The sequence below is a fragment of the Tiliqua scincoides genome, chromosome 2 (genome assembly GCF_035046505.1).
Source record: "Tiliqua scincoides isolate rTilSci1 chromosome 2, rTilSci1.hap2, whole genome shotgun sequence".
NCBI classification, from domain to species: domain Eukaryota; kingdom Metazoa; phylum Chordata; class Lepidosauria; order Squamata; family Scincidae; genus Tiliqua; species Tiliqua scincoides.
In genome coordinates, this window is record NC_089822.1 from 103,913,086 (window position 1) to 103,932,510 (window position 19,425).

At 43.8% G+C, this 19,425-nt stretch overlaps 1 protein-coding gene across 1 annotated transcript in view; it reads left to right on the forward strand.

Annotated features, from left to right (window-relative positions):
- Positions 1-19,425, forward strand: part of SPAG17 (sperm associated antigen 17) — a 112,647-nt gene that overhangs the window by 34,028 nt on the left and 59,194 nt on the right. The window contains exons 9-18 of the mRNA XM_066612656.1: positions 1,043-1,124; positions 2,894-2,985; positions 4,677-4,814; positions 4,903-5,017; positions 6,476-6,619; positions 8,029-8,250; positions 15,695-15,723; positions 15,958-16,059; positions 16,412-16,566; positions 17,394-17,581. Coding sequence (XP_066468753.1) covers positions 1,043-1,124; positions 2,894-2,985; positions 4,677-4,814; positions 4,903-5,017; positions 6,476-6,619; positions 8,029-8,250; positions 15,695-15,723; positions 15,958-16,059; positions 16,412-16,566; positions 17,394-17,581 — 1,267 coding nt within the window. The remainder of the gene's footprint in view (positions 1-1,042; positions 1,125-2,893; positions 2,986-4,676; positions 4,815-4,902; positions 5,018-6,475; positions 6,620-8,028; positions 8,251-15,694; positions 15,724-15,957; positions 16,060-16,411; positions 16,567-17,393; positions 17,582-19,425) is intronic.

Below are 19,425 nucleotides of genomic sequence, written 5' to 3' on the forward strand. Positions count from 1 at the left end.
CTTGAGCCATAGGAACCCTTAGACTCAGTGTTTGGAACTAATACTTGCGGCGCTGATGGCCACCAGCTGGGCTCAAGACCTTATTTATTAGTTCTGAGCACTTTGACTATAGGCTTTCCTATAGTCCAATAGAGAGAGTGCTGGGCTGTGGAGCACGAGGTCAGAGGTTTGAATCCCTCCCTAGCCCGCAGTTTTAAAAAAAAGGTGGAGCACAAGGTCAGAGCCAGGGGTGCCAAAATAAAAAAAAAAAAAGGTGGAGCACGAGGTCAGAGGTTTGAATCCCTCCCTCAGTGAAAGGGGGAAAAAAAGGTGCATTCTATTACAAAAAAAGCTCTGACTTTAGCATTGATTAAGCATAAGATGAATAGTTGTTAGTCAAGATCAAGGGACTATGTGAGGGTGAATAGACATTTAAATAAGGGAAGAATAAGACTGCAAGCCAGAAGAGAAGGATGGGGTATGATAATCTTGCCCAATTTTATTAAACTGCAAGTGGTTTTACATGTTACTTTGCTGCAAACAAAGTTTGATCCTGTACCTTTGTAATGACATGATGTGCTTATATCTCCTGCACCCATGATGAGCCAGACTGAGCTGCTTTAGTTTGTGTAGTCAGTCTGGCATATTGTAATAACTGAGAGCATGAGCTTTTTAAGGTCCTCGGTTCAAACCTCCAGTCAGCCATGAATTAACGAGATGTCCTTTAGCAAGTTACTCACTCTGAGCCTCAGTTCCACCTCATCTCATTTATGAAGCTAACAATACTAATCAAAACTTTAAACAACATCATGAAAAGAGCGGCTTATTTTCTAAGTTAATTCACTTGGAAATTCTTCTCCAACTGAACCCAGAATGTCTCCACCACAGTGTGTGAATCAAAGTAGAAGTCATTTCTTGCATCCCGTTCTACAGAAAGAACAACCAGCAGTAAAATTCACAAATAATTTAAGCTGATTTCATCCAAGTACTTCATCGGTAACTGGGCTGAAAATTGGGATGTAAGATATTGTTGTTTGTTTTACCAGTGTCTTTGTTTCACTAGCTACAACCCCCTCCTTCTGCTACACCTTCTAGAAAAAAACAGGCTGTAGAAGAGCCTGTTGCACCTCCGGTTTTAACAACAGGTATCTGTGATGTTTATTTTATTGCTCCCTAAAAGTTGCCAGTGGAAAGAGCAATTCTTTTTCAGTTTTCTGGGGAACTAGGCAAAGCATGTATAGCTCTTCTGCCAATAGCAGTGGAAGGAGCCATTCTGGTGCCAGGTTGCTGGGGACCCAGGCAAAGCATTGCATGGGGCTGTCATGGGGCCTGCCAACTGCCTGCTAATGGTGCATTGGGTCACCAGTACTTGAAGGCTCAGAGGTTGAATTCATCAGGTGGGACCCTCTACAGCAGTGTTCTTCAACCTGTGGGTCATTACCCCAGTGGGGTCGCGAAACCTCATTTGGGCGGTCGTGGCAACCTTTCAAAGTCTGTGCAAGAGAGAGCTTGGATCCAGTCCAATAATGGTACTGCGTTACAGTATCAAAACTGAGTTGTTGATGTAATCCTGCATAGCCTCTTCTCTTTGTTTTGCCCTTAGCTCCCAAGGCCAGCCCTGCTCAGGCTGCTACCTCACAGGATTGTTGTAAAGAAACAAGAAGAAGGGGGGAAACTGGGCAGACGGAGTAGAGGTGGGCAGATTGGGTCCTGGGAAGGGGGCAGGATTGGTGGTGAGTCTGAATTCTGATACTTAATTTTGGAGGGTTGTGGTGCGAAAAAGATTGAAGACCACTACTGTAAAGGGTGTGGGCCTTAGGCAAGTGCCTGATGGGTGACCTCTGACAACATGTCTGACAAAGAGTCTTATCAATTTTGGCTCACGTTTTCATTCAGAATCAGGGATTCTAGTTAGCACAACTGGATGCCTTCAGAGATAATTTTTCCTCATTTGTAATACACAGAGCCTCAGGGTGGATGTCAAAAGGGTAGAAATTCTGGGGTCGAATGAATATATAAACAGTGTTGGCACAGAAAAGTCTGATAAATAACATTTTACAAGATTGTATTCACACAAGTCCAAGACTATGAAATGTCCTCCTTCATGACTTACCCACAGTGTGACGAAAGGAGACCATGGAAAAGTCCATGTTTTTGGGGCTACTGTTGCTACTGTTGGGGCTCAGTTTCTCATGGACTAAACTTGCCCCAGGAGGAGTTGTTTCAGCAGGGGGTTGAGTAGTCCACCCTGGGTTGATATGATATATCAACCCAGGGTGATATATCTGGGCAGTCTTTCAGGCAGTCTTTCAGGCAGAATGATATAGGTGACCTTTCTGAGGACATTTGAAACGTGATGCTCTGTGCTCTCAGGATATTCTGTAAAACATCTGAACAAACAATACTGTCAACAGTAGCCCACATGCTTCACAAGGAAATTGCAACAAGCAGGCTCCATGAAAACTCCATTGGCCCTTGAATGTCATTTGCCTACCCAATCCCCTCAATTCCCTCTCTCTCTCTCTCTCTCTCTCTCTCTCTCTCTCTCTCTCTCTCTCTCTCTCACACACACACACACACACACACACACACACACACACACACACACACAGAGGAAGTGACAAGTATACTGCTTCCAGCTGCCACCCCATCTTCTCAGTTTGCCACTCCTTCTCCCATGCAGAGGATGAAAACGGGTTACTGCTGCCTGCTTGCTAGCCTCCCCCCACCACTGATGTTACACCTACCTTTGTGCTATGCTCTTTCTAAGGCCTCACCGAGTTCCCCAAATCCACAGGTATATACTGGATTTCCATGTATAAGTGGAATTATTAATTCCATCTCTAATTAAATGGTTTGAGCAGAGGTTTTGTTTTGTTTTTTTATGTGAGAAAACTTTATTTTCTGATTGCAGATGTGGACATGAGGTATTACAATGACCTTCTGAACCAGATCCCCGATGAGCTTATTTCTGTTTCCTTGATACTGCATTGCATGCTGGAACAGGTAAGCACTGTCTTTGTTTGCTTGGAAAAAGTAATGGTTGCAGCTAAAGGTTCAGCCAACCCCATTGCAGCTAACAGACATTGCAGCTAGAGATCCAGCAATCCCCAGATATGACAGTGGCTTTGGGGAAAGGTAACTCCAAAGCTCCAAAACATTCGTCTGTCATCTGCGGTTTGTTTTGTAACAAATCCAGGTATGATTTCTTTTTAAAACACAAACCATACAATTACTGAAGCAATAATAGATAGACGTAGACAGGAAATGGGAGCTGTGTGCCAAAGGAACAGCAAGTCAGCATTTCTTGAAATTTGAATATGTACTTCAGATATCAAAAGGTCCTTCATTTTGTTCAGGGCAAGTCCCAGCTCCAAGCCAAAGTTTCAGATGGTCTAGATTCTTTTGCTCACCCTATGGAACATAGATGATCTTAGAACACAGTCCAGTTAAACTTACAGAGAACTATTGTGGTGTATTGGGTTGCAGATTGAACTTGGATGGGGTTGGGGAGGGCCCCTCTGGCCCAAGGCATTTAACTCCTAACTGGCTCTGATGTTGCAAGTGAGCAGGACTGGGGAGAGAATGCTTGAAGCCATAGACAATAGGGAAGCAAGGCAGGAGAGGAGGCAGGGTTCACCTACATGTCCCTTTGGTTGTAGAAATTAGATTCACCACCCCCTGTGTTTGTGAACAAAACAGACTTGAGAGTGAACAGTGTGGCTATCTCTGTCATGCCTAGGTTGGCCCACAGATACTTATTATCAAAAACACTGCACTCACATGGCTTTGTGTGTGTGTGTGTGTGTGTGTGTGTGTGTGTGTGTGTTTAATCAGGGATTTTCAGGGCCACTTTTCATCCCTTCCCCTGTTCCACCAAGTGCCATGCAATTTACAGTCCAATCCTAATCTGCACTGGAACAGCAGTGGGGATATTTTTCTCCTTACCCTGTGTCAAGCTCCAGCCTGCCCTATGGTGCTACTTGGATCTGAGCAGCCCATTCAGGGCTGGGGCCAGGGATTAGCATATGGTGTGCACTACCACCTCTGATCCCACCCCTTCCTGGGTTCGATTCACCTCCTGTTCCACCCTCCCCACCTCCTGGAATGCCCTCCTGCCACCCTTTCCCACCACTTGTGCTGCCTGGCACAAACCTGCCTGCCTTGGCCGGTGCAAGAATGGGATCTGGCACCCACAGGCTGGCATATGTCCTTATGCCCGCGTGGCCTGCTCCTGAGTTGCACAAACATGCTTTATGCAATCTTAGGATTGTGCTCTTATAGCAATAACATGCCCATGGTACTCCTGATAAATCATAACTGGCGCAGGGTGGTGGTGGTTAAAGCAACAGTTCTGTGCCTCTCCAGAACTGCTGGTATTTACTTCCGAGGTTGCTAATTCAGTGCCACTGATTGTGATACAGAACTGGTGCGTGGCAGCTTGCCTGAATGCTTTGGGAGTTGAGTATTGATCAGTGTGATCGTGCTGTAAGAATAAAATAATAAACAACAATAGAGAATTACATGATAATAAATAGTTTCCCCCATTTTAGGATTGGGATGACAAAGATTGTAGATTGCGGTTCTTTGAGCAGACTCAAGAGACTGGGGAGCAGAGGCATGTCTGCCACTACCTCAGTGTGAGTGCTTACTCTTGAGCAGTGGCGCTATAAAATTAATCCATTTTCTTGTGCTAGGTTGTGGCATCAGAAGAAAACCTTACGCCACCAAGTCTGGTAATACCAGAACCTCGTGAAGATGGGCTGGACCACACCATTGCAAAACATATTGTGTCAATCCTGCCTTCTCTTGCCCTTCCTGAGATTGAAAAAAGGGTTTGTATTGCCAGGTCTACAATGTTTTGCATGACAATATATAAAATAATGAAGTCTGCATTATTTTGTTTGTACTTTTATTTAACAGAATCTGTACCACTCCTTTTATCCTGAAAGTGAAGAAACGATACCTCTCAAATGGCCTGTTATACTGAACTACCATGATACCATGTCTCAGAAGTTATACTTCCTACAGGTACAATGTTGTGTCCCTTTTCCCCTTTTCTTTTAACTAGTACTATTACATGAAGTAGAGAATTTTCACACTATGAGAAAAAGCTGTGACAATGGGGCATGTGCTGCATCCTGTAATGGGAAGGGCTGTCGTGAAGACCTCCTCAAGGTAAGGGAATGTTTGTTCCCTTACCAAGGGGCTCCATTGCAGCTGCATTGGTACTAGAAAGTTGGTTAGGATTGGGCCCTTTGTCTGCAAACCAGAATTGGAAACCACCATCAACTTATGGTTTAGCATTGTGTCTGAACAGAGCCATTGTATCTTTTCTGTAATCACAGAAAGCAACCATAGAACTACCATGATGATTAGAAAAGCTTGGAAGGCAAGAGAAGTTTAGAAGAGAAGTTTAGGAGAGATAAGATAGCTATGTTCAATTATTTGAAGGGCTGTCACACAGAAGAAAGGGATGACTTACTTTCTGTAGCTCTTTAGGGTAGGACTAGAAACAGTGGGTTGAAACTGCAGGGAGGTGGATTTAGGCTAGGCACAAGGAAGAATTTCCTTATGGTGATAGTTTTCTGGCAGTGAAGCAATCTGCCTCATACAGTAGCAAGCTCTCCCTCATTGGAGGTTCTCAAGAAGATCCTGGATGGCCATCAATGCTGTAGCAGTTACTTGTGTTGAGCAGGGAAGTTGAACTAGATGGCCTCCAAGATTCCTTCTAACTCTAGCATCCTATGAAACTCATAGAGGTGCTGAATCACCCAGGTTCTGACTTCCTTTGAAGGAGAGATCTCGGGTACTTATGATGTCTTGGTAATATCTGTTTTATTTACATACATACAGGCTGAATGTAGGTAGTTAGCAGAATACTCCTACAAACAACATCAGATCACATGTGCTTCTTACAAGTTCTCCTGAATGCCAGTGTGCTTTAGTTCTGAGCATGGGCTATTCTAACTTCCATTTTCAGGCTCTGTCTGTCTCATAGATTAATCTCTGTCTCACTCAGAATGCACACAACACCTAGCTTCCTTTGTTCTCTCACTGATCACTGGAGAGCAGGAGGGGAATGGCTGACATTACACTATCAGTCTTAACCTATGAATGAGATAAGGGGTGATTTGGTGACTTAAACTCCCAGTGGGAGTCTCTCATGCTTCTATGGAAACCTCCAATTAAAACCCATTCTGGATTGTTGAACATGAAATCTGTTTGTGATTTCCTGACTGCAGACTGGCCTTCTGTATGTGAGAAAGCAGCTGGTAAGCCGCATGTTAAGAAGTAAGGCTGAAATCCTCTCCACGCTTACTGGGGAGTAAGTTCCATTGACTATAATGGCACTTCTGTGTAGACATACATAGGATTGGGTGTAAGTTCACCAGATGATTTCACAACACTATGTTTATTATCTCAGGTGCTTTAGTTTAGATATCACCATTGATCAAAGTTGATATTTGACATCTTCCTTCATTTCAGGCACAAGGTGGTTTAGACCTAGCTAAGATTGAACATGAAATGATGAACAAGTTGCCTATGATGGATCTTCTTAAATTTCCTCTTCCACCACCTGGAAACAATACCAAGCGCCTTGCCCGAATTCATGAGCTCATGCACTACTGTACCAGTGGTAACATTATTCTCAATCTGACTTTATTTATAGACCATTTCCTAGAGGTGCCAAGTTTTTCATTACAAGGAATTTTTGCAGGTCTGATAGGACCAGAGATAGGTGGTAGAGTCCCTCCCTACATCGTACAATATCAAACAGGCTTTTGAAGGTTGTAGGAGCTTCAGAGACTGATGCAAAAGTGCACCAGCTGTATGTGGTAGTAGGGGAGATTTGGGGGGGGGGAAGTAGGATAAAATTGGCTAACTTTACTACACATAAGAGCATAAGAGTCCCATGGGATCAGGTCAAGGGCCCATCTGGTTCAGTTTCCTGTATTGTGCAGTGGCCCACCAGCTGCCTCAGAGAGTGCAAAAGATGATAAGATACCTGTATCCTGTTGCCAGTCTTTTGTATCTACTATTCTGAGGTAGCTTACTTGCCCAGACCTTGGAAGGATTTCACTTCAGCCACTGCACTGCAAGTTAGTGCATGTACTGCTGCTGTTCAAAGGCCCAGTGCCTGAGATTGGGATGTAAACAATACATGATTGTAGTGTCGGACACTCCCAGATGAGGGAGAAAGCAGCTGATGGTGTTCAGCTGAGAGGGAGAAGGTGAAGCCAGGACCAGCCTTTAAAGCTGAGTTTTAGACTGGAGGGAGACAGAAAGAGAAAGAAGCAAAAAAAGAGGAGATTGGTCAAGGAGGAAAGAGGTGCTAGTCAGCAGGGTGGAAGAGGGGAAAGATGAATGGTGGGGTCTGTGAGAGAGCTGGAGATAGAAAGAAGAAGGAAAGGGAATACAATGCAGAAACAGACTACTGGAAGGGCCAGGACTGGATGAAAATAGACCTAGCAGAGACTGGGCCAGGAGTGTTGGAGGGAGCCACTCACCTTAGTCATCTCCTAGCTTGGGGCTAGTCAGGGAATTGTCCCAAAAGTGCTGCCAGTCTCACCTCACCACATACTTGGTGTAGCTCATGTGTCAGCAGGTATCAGGCTTTTCAGTATTTTCAAAGGCTTTATTCTATGCTATTTCCAAGGTGGAGAGGCTTCATCTGACCCTTAGGATCAAGGCTATTGTGAAAGAAAGTTAAGAAAGCCAATGGAGAGGTCCAGAGGTCCTGCCTTTTTTCTAATGTACCCATTATCCAATAAATTAAGCTAATTTGGCCAGGAGCTTGTCTGATTTTTTGTTTTGATCCTACCCCCAACCCCCTGGGTCTGCCCCCCCTCCCAGGAGGAAGATGGAGAGATTACAATGATTTTTAAAAATTGGATAATTGTTGTATTTATGAAAAGTTATCAGTATCCATGATAGGCCCTTATAATAGAAAACTACTTGTTTTCTTGGGAGAAATGTCCAAGACGTATATCAAAGACAAGCGGAATTATGGTAAGAATTTTGTTTCTATGCTTGATTTTCCTACAGAACAACTGAATTGGGCCGAAGTGGAACGAGCCTTTAAAGTGTTCACTTTTGAAAGTCTGAGGCTGACAGGGGTAGATAACTTTGGGCAACTTGAAGGCTCTGGCACAATGCTTGGTGGTGATTATGAGGTGTCGTACATCCCATGGGATAATCCTGCTAGGTTTGCTAAACAACTGAGAGAACAATTTACCAGCAAAAATTTGAACAAAAACACAATACCAGGTAAAATGCCTTCATATGTGTTACTGTGAATGAATTAAAGCATGCAGCATGAATTATTGAATTATTACTGGAAATTTGATACATCCACTGCTGAAATAAGAACACAGAGGCCCAACACCAAAGAGGTGTTGTAAAGAATCATCTGTGATCAAAGCCCATCTTGAACAAGTGACATATTTTCCAGAGTGCCATCTTTTGCCTTTTTTTTTTTCCTGAAGAACTGATAGTGCACCTGCCTTTTGACATTTCTCCAACAGTGGTGAAGGATGGTACCTCTAGGATGACTGTGCATAATATTTTCAACAAACCAAAGGAAAAGTTTTGAAAAATGTTGCAAGTGGCTCGGAGATAAAGCAAAGCCAAGTGCTGGTGTTGGGAGGAGGGCACAAAAGCAGGTGTGCTGACTAGATGGGGATAATGTGAATTGGGAGATAAGGGGATCAGGGAGCTGTGTTGGCTGCCAGCTGCTCCCCAGATCTGTCCTAATGCCAGGGCCAAAATCTGACACATTCCACTGCCACAGTGAAGACAAATCCAGGCAGAAAGAGACCATCATCAAAAGCCTCTTTCCTGGTTATGTGGAGAATTTCCTCAAAACCTATCCAATAGCATGCAGCCAAGGTTTGAGGAGACTGGGAGATCTGCCACTGTAAGTGCCCTATTAGACTGTCCATCTCACTGTCCCCTAAGTGTATTTACTCCAGTATCATCTGGAGAGGTCCATTACATTGAAAATATTTCCACTCAACATCAGTCCCACTTGGTGACTGGGACTATCTCCCTTTTTTACCAGTTAGCAGAGAAGGAAGTGCAAGCTTCTTAAAAGCTCACTCCACCACCGCAGTGTCATCTTCTGCTGTCAACCTGAAGGGTGTGGAGCTCTGCAGAGCAGCAACCCTTGCTAATTGCACCTTTTGAAGTGGTGTTCTCTTTAGTGGTTTGGGGAGGGGAGTACTTACTTGTAGTCACTTCCAGATAAAAATGTAAAACTAGCTAGTGCCTACTATGTGTGACTGCACAGAGACCATGAAAGAGGAGGACAGGCTGCTTACCTGCAGTTCTTTAAGTGGTCTTCTGTTTAGACATTCAACCCAGTCGACTGTCTCACCTGCAGGGCTGGTTCTAGAACTGGATATGCCAGTCAAATCTCTTTTTAAATAGAGATTTTGAACCAGAGGGTGGTCCTGAAAGGAACAGAGGGGTTGGCGTTTTCCCTTCACTAGAGGCATACGACGAAGCCTGGAGTTCTCCCACTCAAGAGTGGGACAGAATGCTCGAGAAAAGCCTGGAAGCTTCTGAGTTCAACTCTGTGTGTGCTGATTCCATTATATGTGTCTGCACAGGAGGCCACTCAAAGAACTATTACTGTAGTAAGCAGCGTTGTCAAGATATCATACAATATTATTAGGACTAGCAAACTTCTCCAAGCCAGGAAGAAATTTGGAAATTTAAAGTAATTTTTCTTTGTTACTTGATCTTTTTTCGTTTTTGAAACCCCAGCATTCTTTTCCAAACTGTTCTTGAACATTTCTAAAAATAACAATAATTTTCAGGTGTAACTGATGTTCTTAGAAGATGAAATGTGCTGAGCTGGATATGAAATATGAGCTTTGTAGTACATTATAGATTGCATTATTTCTTTCTTGAGTCAGCATTCCCCCCCCTTACATTTGCAGTACAATCCCAGTCATGCCTCTACTCAGAAGCAAAGCCCATTGAGTTCAATGGGACTTTCTCCTAGGTTTGTAGGGTTGCATATTGGGTCAGAGCCAAACAGATTCCAACCAATTCTCTATGCGGAATCAAAGTCCACAGGGAGTGTTCTTCCTGCCTCACCTTATTTCTGCTCATAGATGGAAAATTTCCTCTGCTGCCACCTTGAATGCTAAAAGGAGCAGCAGGAGAGAAAAGTGCTCCCATACAGATGTAATGTTAGAGTGTCACTGATTTACCTTCTTTTATATCTCCTCTTCATAGGGCCTTATTTTAACAATAAGGGATTTTCTAGTCAAGAGTATTTCCCTTTTTCAGTGGATGGCCAGAGACCATCAGGATCTTTTGTTTCAGGTACATATTATTTAGAAATAGTCTCTATCCCTTTTCTTCACCTTGGTATTTAAAATAGTACTAATTTCATCATCACTATAGGTCAGTGGTTTCTAAACCACTTCTCATGGCACTTCCTTCTCATGGCACCTTTAGTGTCGCAGGAATTTTCACAGTGCCCTATTATCATGGCACTGTGGGAGGAAGAGATAGCCACCAGCACTCCCCCGGGATCATGTGATAACTAGCGAGGTTTAACATCATCTTGACCCAGCCAAGATGGCAGCACCCGGGAGAGCGTCCCTGTGAGTTTATCACAGCATCCTAGGGTACTGCAGCACACATTTTGGGAACCACAGCCCCTAAGTGAACTGTTTGCCAAAATGTTAGAAAACTTTCTTTCTCTCGATAATATCAATAGCAAAAGCAAGTTATAGGCTTTTAGGGTGAGTTACCCTTGTCAAAGATTGAGAGCCCAATCCTGAGCTTGGCCCTCCAGCTTTCCGCTGGAGCACACTGTCCCAAACGTGCCATAAGGCACGTCTGCGAGGCTTACCGCCAGGCCAGCACCCATGCTAGCCCAGCACTGGCTGGCGCTGGGCTAGCGCTAGGCGGGCGCCCGTCCTCCGTTTCTTGGCAGTCTCGCGGACCACCGAGCTGCAGCACAGGAAGCGGGGGAGGGAAGGGGGGTGGGGAGGAGGCATTCTGGGGAGGGGGGAGGCGGATGGAGGGCAGGGGAAGAGGCCTTATGGGGAGGCAGAGAAAGGGCGGGTGGGAGGCGTGCCGGGGGAGGGAGGGAGGCGGATCCACTGAATGCAAGGCGTTCATGTGGGGCTTGGTACCCTACACAAACACCTTTACCTAAGGTTGGCAGTAAAGTGAGTAGCCCCATTGCAGGGCTGCTTCCCTTACCCGGGAGAAGGGGACAAAAGTCCCCTTCTCCCGAGGCACCGCCCGCGGCAGGCTGAAGCGCACAGAATGTGGCAGCAGCTGTGCTCGGCACCGCTGCAGCCGCACACCCCGGCCAGCTCAGGATTAGGCTGTGAGTCATTCAATTTTTAATTAATGATGCTTCGCTTAGATTCTTGTGAAAGTATTTTTTACATACTCTAATACCTACTAGGCAATTTTGATAGGAATTGGTCTGATCTGGGGCAAGACTGATTGGCATGTTAGGCCCTAGCTAAAATGGATAAGGTGGAGAAAACCTGCTAGAGCAGTGGTTCTCAAACGGGTGGGTCACGACCCACTAGTTTGTGTGAAGGGTCCTCTGTCACTTTAAGGGGTGGGGGAAGGGGCAAGGGCACCAATACGATCCCCAGGATCGCGTTGAGAAATAAGTGAAAAGCGAAAACTTTCTAAAAGTTTGAGAACCAGTGTGCTAGAGGAATTCTTCAGATAAATCACCTCTATAATGAGGTGTACATTTTGATGGAATTCTAGAGTCCTTCGGGAGATTCTGCTTGAAATGGAATGCTCACCTGCTTCCTGCAGTTCTCACAGGGCCTGTTGACCAAGCTCATCTTACTTAGATGTTACTAGGCAGCCACACATCCAATGATTTTTTTGGCGTATGTCAATGGTTAGGAGGTATTGGGCAGGCTGCAGCCTTCATAGGGTGAATTAGGTCTCATGATGGCCTCCACCATTCCTCTGAGATGGTCTGGGGCAGAGGGGAGGATCGTTTTTCTCAGTATTTCCTAGGTTATGGAATTCCCTCTCCTGGAAGGACTGTCTGATCTAGTCCCTACCAGCTTCTCCTTCCTGTCTATAAAATTTCCTGCTGTTCTCAGTACTTTTGCTATTTCCTACTTTACTTCCCCTGTTATCTGAACTCTTTGCTAACAAGTGACTTTGAAAGATGATGATTGCATTGAAGGCATGTTCTGTCTTTTCCCTTGTGGCCAAGGGTACCAGCCCGATTCAAGGGCAGGGACACAGTCCATTTGTAAAGCAAGTCTGTGATATATGACCTGCAGGTCTCTCAGCCAACGCAGATTTCCATAGGTTGAGTTTTAGGGTTTCCAATACATCCCTGTCTCAGTCTCAAACCCACAGCAAGTCAGTTCCTTGATTTTCCTAAACAACCATGGCTCTTAGGCTGTTACAACTAACCAAAGAGTCAAGGTCAATGGTGTCTTAACGATTATTACTGTTCTCAGCTGTCTCAGGCCCATTGAGACTCCGCAGATAGCATGGTACCATTCTTTATGAATAACCAAACATTGAATATAACATTGAATATAAAGTTTCAGAGCATATCCATGGCCAGCTTAAACCAGGCACACATTCTGCAGGGCAAAGAAACCCTTTGCCTTGGTATCTGCCACCACCCTAGATTAACAGCCAGTCCTAAACAGCCGTAGGGGGGCTGCAGGCCTTTAGGCTGCTTCCAGCTCTTACAGGCTCTGAGTTCCCTCAGTTACAGGCAGGGCCTCTGAGAGGAATTTTATCAGGGGGTACAAAGTTTCTTTGGGCCCCTTTGCAAAGGTGGAGGGGTGAAACAGGAGGGTGGTGAATGGGTGAGCAGAATGGGGGCAGGGGGCAGACCTGGAGCCCAGGTCTACTAACCCATTTGGCACAGGCAGCTAGATACAGTAATAAAGAAAACCAAACACACTCCTAAATCTCTCTAAAAGCTTTTAATATAGAAAATCATGCAGAAAATTAGCATCATCTTATTTCTGCTCCTACTAGATTGGAAAGTGTGCGTACCAAGTGCATGTACCTGTGTGTAACAGAACTTGCTTCTGCAGAAGCTGTAGTCTTGCAGCTGTGTCCCTGAGCTCCTATACTTCATGGCAAGCAGATCCACAAGCCAAAGAGCTACTGTAGCAGGCCAGTTTCCTCCCACTGTGTTAAGGAATGTCAGTTATGCATTCCTCGGCCCAACATAAATTGCTTGCCAGTAGCTGCAGTAGCTACAGCCGCACACTCATGGTAGTGTTCCCAGCATCCCATGTGGGCAACAAGTTTGAGTAGATAGGAAAATGTAAGATCCCAGGAAATATCTGGGCCCCCTCCTTTGGCTCCTGGGCCCCCTTTTTGACCCTGGGCCCGGGTACAAATTACCCCCTTTACCCCCTTCTCCTAGGCCCTGATTACAGGAACTCAGCCTCAAGACTCTGGAGCTAATAATTAACAGTAGAATGACTGAGTGGCAAGACTGTATTAAGATGGAACCAGTTCTCAAAATTGAGACAGCTTCACAAAATGGAATCAGACCAGCCTAGCTTTCTCTTGCTCTTTACACAGTCCACCTTCAAAGGGCAAAGAAAAGGGATTAAAAAATCAGAACTTCCCTTCTGGAGAATATACTTGTTGCCCCAAGGACTGTATGTGGAAGTGCCTAAATGCACATTATGTAAAGGGAAGATCACTAAGAAAAAGGGTCAGTACAATGCACTAATGTAGATAGAGACTGTTCTGAAAAGTGGGACAGGATGGAACCTGTCACTGGCATTTAAGTAACAATCAAGCTGAGTAATACGATAACAAACTGCAGAGGTGTCTGGAAAGTCAGTATGTGTCTTTATGTATAATTTCCAGACTGGAATACTGCTGGTTATAGAAGTAGCCGAACCAGGTTTTCTCAGAATAAGGTAAGAAATATTGTGATTGAAATGAAATGTATCTTACAGTGTAATATGAAGGCAAAGTCTGTTTTTAACTTAAACTTATATACAGTAATGCCTACCAAAGTGTTGCTTCCCTTAGTGCTATTTCATTATACGGTAGTGTCCTGGGTGTGATTGACAGCCACTGCACTCAATGGGAACAGTATAAACTGACAAGTGCAGACCAATCAGCATCAGTCTCCTGCCTAATCCTTAACAATGTCATTTACAGCATTGTTATACACAGCACTCAGCTTTGCAGGAATGTATCTCTTTGTATTATGAGAGGTATTATTGTACACTCAAAGACTTTTTGTGGATGCTCTTAAGTCACTCTAAACTTGGCCCCTTAAGAATTCGGTGCTGTATGCTAGTGAAAGTAGAATAGGATCTTGCTCCTGCATGAAGATCTACTCATTTCTTTCAGAGGAATCTACTTTTAATTGGAACCATCAAAGATATTTCCAAATTCTTATCCTTTCTCATTATGTGTTGCTTGATACCTCTCAAGTACCTGCATTTTTTACAGTGAACTGGAATTGAAGCTGTCTCCTTTAAGTATGGGTGAAAGACCAGTTGTCACAATTTAGGGGTAAGCTGGACATGACTGTTGATTAATTAGCAGCTGTACATGGCTGCTTTAAACATCATGGAAGTGCCATCCTGGGAAAGAGTGTTTTAACCCTTTCTCCACTCTAAATTGCCCCACCATTGATCATGGATCTCCCATATAGCACGGAGTTTAGCCTTTATCTGGTATAACAAGGTGGATCCAAGCTGCAGAAGCAACCTGCTGTGAATTGCTTCATCATAATCTGCATGGCCTGAAATATAGAAATCTTTCTTGAATCACTGTATAACTTCCCAAAGTGGGTAATGATAGCAAAGAAGTTAAATAATGAATTTTAAATTGGGAGTGATTTGTGAAGCAGCTTCAGCAGATGGCAGTGCAACCCACATCACGGGTTGTCACTGATCATTTTTTATTTATTTCAGTGACTCCTAAGCTGCCCTTCAGCACAAACTTCCAGGGTGGCATACAATCAAAGTTAAAACAGTAAATGCAGCCAGTGGTTGAAAAACACCAATGTTTTGGCTCTAGGAGTCTTTTGTTGAAAGGAGAAAGGCCTTTGGAAACAATTATGCTTATTCAATCTGTGTCAGAAAACTGCTCAAACTGGTCAATACTTATACTGGTCAAACTATTGGTCCTTCTAGCCTATTCTTGGCCACAGGAATTGGCATTGGTTTTCCAGCTTTCCAACAAAAAATTTTTCTTTCTCCCTCCCCCCCCCCCCCCCGCCCACGTGGTAGGGATTGAAACTGGAACCTTTTGCATGCAAAGCAGTTGTTCTTTGTATGTAGGTTTGGGACATGGGATGGAGTCTGTCTTAAAAAATGTTCTGGAACAGTGACATAACTCCTTTTTTTTGTTAAAAATAAAGGAGATATTCATTGATCAGAGGCTTCCTTCATGGTCTTCTGCAAAGCCAATATGACCTTTTGGTTTAAACTATGGGTATATCTCTTGAGACAATACTGGGACTATTTGACTTCACTTTTCAAATTGTTGGCATATCCCTCCAACATATTAGATTTAAAGCCCAATCCTATCCATGTCTACTCAGAAGTAAGTCCCATTATAGTAAATGATGCTTACTTCCAGGTTAATGTGGATAGGATTGCAGCCTTAGAGAACCCCATCTTTGTGGAAATGTCAGTTTGGGGAAGAGGCAGGCAGCACTTCCATTTTCAGTGGCAGCTTTCTCTGTATCCGTCAGAGCTGATGCAGGGATATTTTGGGGTGAAGGTAGGGGGAGGAGAGAGAGAGAGACAATGTACATGAGCATATATATTGGGGTGTATGCTTAGGTGTGCCAGTATGGGATATAACAGTATGCATGTCTACTTGAATAGCCAATTTAAAAATGGCATTATGGCCTCTAAGCTAAAAAGAGGCTTCTTTTTTCTCATCCATTGTTGTCTTCTGCCTAAAACATTTGTTAAATGTGACTAACATTATATATCCCTGGTGTTTCCTTAGATAAATGTGGAGACAGAATTGGCATCCATACAGAAGACCCAACAGCGATGTTTGAAAGACTGGAGTTTTGCTGAACATTTTCAGCCGCAACTCCTCTTCCAGGTATTTTTGAACTGCTTTCTTCTTATGGTATAGATGGAAGCTCAGCAAAAATGGAAGAGGACAGTAAACATTTCATTTTGATATCATTTGTTCAGATCTGCCCCTGTATTCCAAAACTATTAGTAAAATGTTCTTACCTACTGTTTTAAATCTTGATATGAAGGAGCATTCAGACATGTGAACCCTCATCTACCTCTCATGTGTTACAGTCTACACACAGCTTTGCAACCATAAGCAAGCGGGTAATGATAGGTACATACATACTGATTTGTGGAGATTTTTGATCATCTCTACAACCAGCTATTTAGCAAAATTTGAATTGTGTTCATCTTCATTTTCCTCTCATTTTCAGGTTCTTCACCGTGCAACTCAGCATTACAGGTGCATTGATTCTTATTATCATACTCAAGACAACTCTTTGCTGATCGTCCTTCATAATCCCATGGACAGACGTTATAAGTTTCAGGAGTCCTGGAAAGTTGCATTGCACTCTGATGTTGGGTTCAGGTAAACAATCTTTCAAGCAACGCTTTCAAATACCATGTAGATAAGGGCGATGATGAAGAATTATTGTCTTCTAACAATAAAGAATTATTTTCTAACAGTAGTCAGCTTACATTTTGCTTAGTAACTGTGGTTTAGCTGCCATCCCTTCAAGAATATGCAGCATGTTCTGACCAGTTCACGAAGCAGCTGAAATGCTTGTTTCTAGTAGGGATGGGGGGAAGCGATGAATTGATGATGGGTAACCTACGCCCTGCATCTGGCCACCATCCCTCTCTGGCTCACTGCTCTCTATGCCTGCTTCAGTCAGCTCTCTGATCCTATTTCCGCTTGCTTAACAAGCAGGAAAAGGTCTGGGCCAGCAGTACCGCTGGAAGAAGGGGAAAAATAAAAGTTGTAACCACCTTGGCTATCTGGCTGCTTGGCAAAGCAATCCTAATCTTGCTCCCTAATCTGCAGCGCCGGTGTGACCTCCTTTCTCCATGCCAGTGCTGTTTAAAATAAACAGGATGGAATGGAGCATACCACCATATTTAACTAATGTGGCAATGAGGATAGCTCTCCATCAAGATTAAAGGCCAAACTGCATGTTACATTAAATCCACCACTGGGAATCGTGCTTAATTTATTGAGGAATTAGCAGCTACAGGGGCCCCATTCCACATCAGCACCATGATGTGGCAAGGAGTAGGGCTTTACCCCTTGGATCAGTCTGTATTTTTGCTGATAACAAGATAAACAGCCACCTTAGGCATCCACAAATGTGGAGGACAGGTGGGGGGAAATTCATTACAAAAATAAATATTACATAAATGAATTATATTTCTCAGGAATTACTTGGAATTGGTGACCAGCTCTATTGATGAATGGATAATAAGAGAAGAAACCAAATACCAGGAGGAAAAAATGGCCAAGGAACTGGAAGCACTTCGGTTGGCTAAAGAGTTGGCAGAAAAACCACCTGAAATCAAGTCTCCAAGTACTAGCAAAAAAGGCGTTCCCCCTAAGAAAACCAAAAGTAAGCCTCTTACTTACTTTCTCATCTCAAAAGGTAACTTGTCGTTCTCAGATATTAGACAGATATGCACTGAGTTCTGCAGACCCATTTATTTATGTTACCTGTTTGGAAGATGCCATCCAATTAGCACATCTAATCCAAGAAAGAGGAGCATGTGTACACGTGTTCCACCTAGCCTGCCCCACCCCGTACATCTGAATACAGCTTTAAAGTGCTGTGCTCCAAAAAATGAAGTGGGCTGTATGTGCTCTTGAATGGCTGTGTTGTAGATACGTGTTCTGCCCATAGGGTCAGCCCATCCATGAGACCAACTGAAGTGGTTGCTTCAGGTAGCAGATTGGTGGGAGTACCCATCTCTGTCCACCTACTGGCCTTCACTACTCCTTTTTCTGCTCCTTGGACTGGAGTACAGAGAGGAACAGAGTGTGGAGGAGAGTGCTGACTAGCTTATTAAAGAGCAGAAGGAACAGAGGCTGGCACATCATTGGGTAAGGGGGCAGCATTTGGCATTCTGTCTCAGACAACGGGGGTTCTTGGACTGCCCCTCTTTGTTTATCATCCCCCTTAAAGTTGCCTCCAAGAGCTGTAGAACAAATTGAACCAAATGCTTTCCTAGATGAGTGTATAGATTACTCGGCATTGTAGAAGGTCCCACTTCTGGCCTACGTGTGTGCAATACTCAAAGTACGACTATGCAGAGAAACCCTTGAAGAGTAATAGCTGTTGGTATCCAGTCTCTACTTTTTAATAAACCTGTCTCTTCAGCCTTCTTCTATTGCACAGCTGGTTTTAATTAGAAATTTCCTGATATTCAACTTGAATCTGCTTTGCTGTAACTTGAACCCATTTCTTCCTGTGATTCCATGAGAGAACATGGCAAATATTCTTCCTGTCTTTATGGCAACTGTTTATAGTTTCAGGAATTGCTGTTTATTGATTTATTTACTCATTGCATTTATGTACTGCTGTTCTGCAAATGCACTCAGGATGGCTTACAATTCGAAATCATGAAGCTGAGACGATGGAAAAGCAGAGAAGCAACTCCTTATTGGATTGAGACTGTGGCATGTGGGGGGGGGGCTCTAACCTCTTCTCTCCACACTATGACTAATGACTAACTATGACTAACCCCTGCTAATTGGGTAAGAGGCACTTTTTCAAGTGGGTGCTCCTTTTTTTTTAGCAGGGGGAGAGTAACTGGCCCATCTCACCCCAGCAGTGTCTGTTCTAGTGGCTATCTGCCGGTGTTCTTTTGCATCTTTTTAGATTGTGAGCCCTTTTGGGACAGGGAGCCATTTAGTTATTTGATTTTTCTCTGTAAACCGCTTTGTGAACTTTTAGTTGAAAAGTAGTATATAAATACTACTACTAATAATAATAATATGACCCTGGTCCAGTTATGCAAAACCTTGAGATTTGATTGGTACGCTTCTCCATTGGTAGGTGTTAGCTAGCAAGACAAGACAGAGGAAGCAGAAAAGAAGGCTTTGCTGCATGTTCATGCTGAACAACCACATACCACTTTTGTCTTCTCTTCTGTTACTAGGCATGATTTTGGCATGACTTGGTGAACTGGCATAAAGAAGTAGGTAGGCAAGGTTAAAGGTGTAGCAATAAAGAACCTTTACTGTGGGGATGATAATACAGAACAAGGAGGCGGAATCAGTAATGACATGCAGCGCAATATAAATTCAGCAGTCACTCACACAATTAAGCCCTAAATGTAAGCAATTTCTAGGTAGAAAGAACAAGGAGGAAATCCTTACAAGGAGAAGGAGATGAGTACTGGTGCAAGCAAAGGGAGGAAAAGAGGGAAGCAGGATGCATGGAAATCAGGTGTGCTA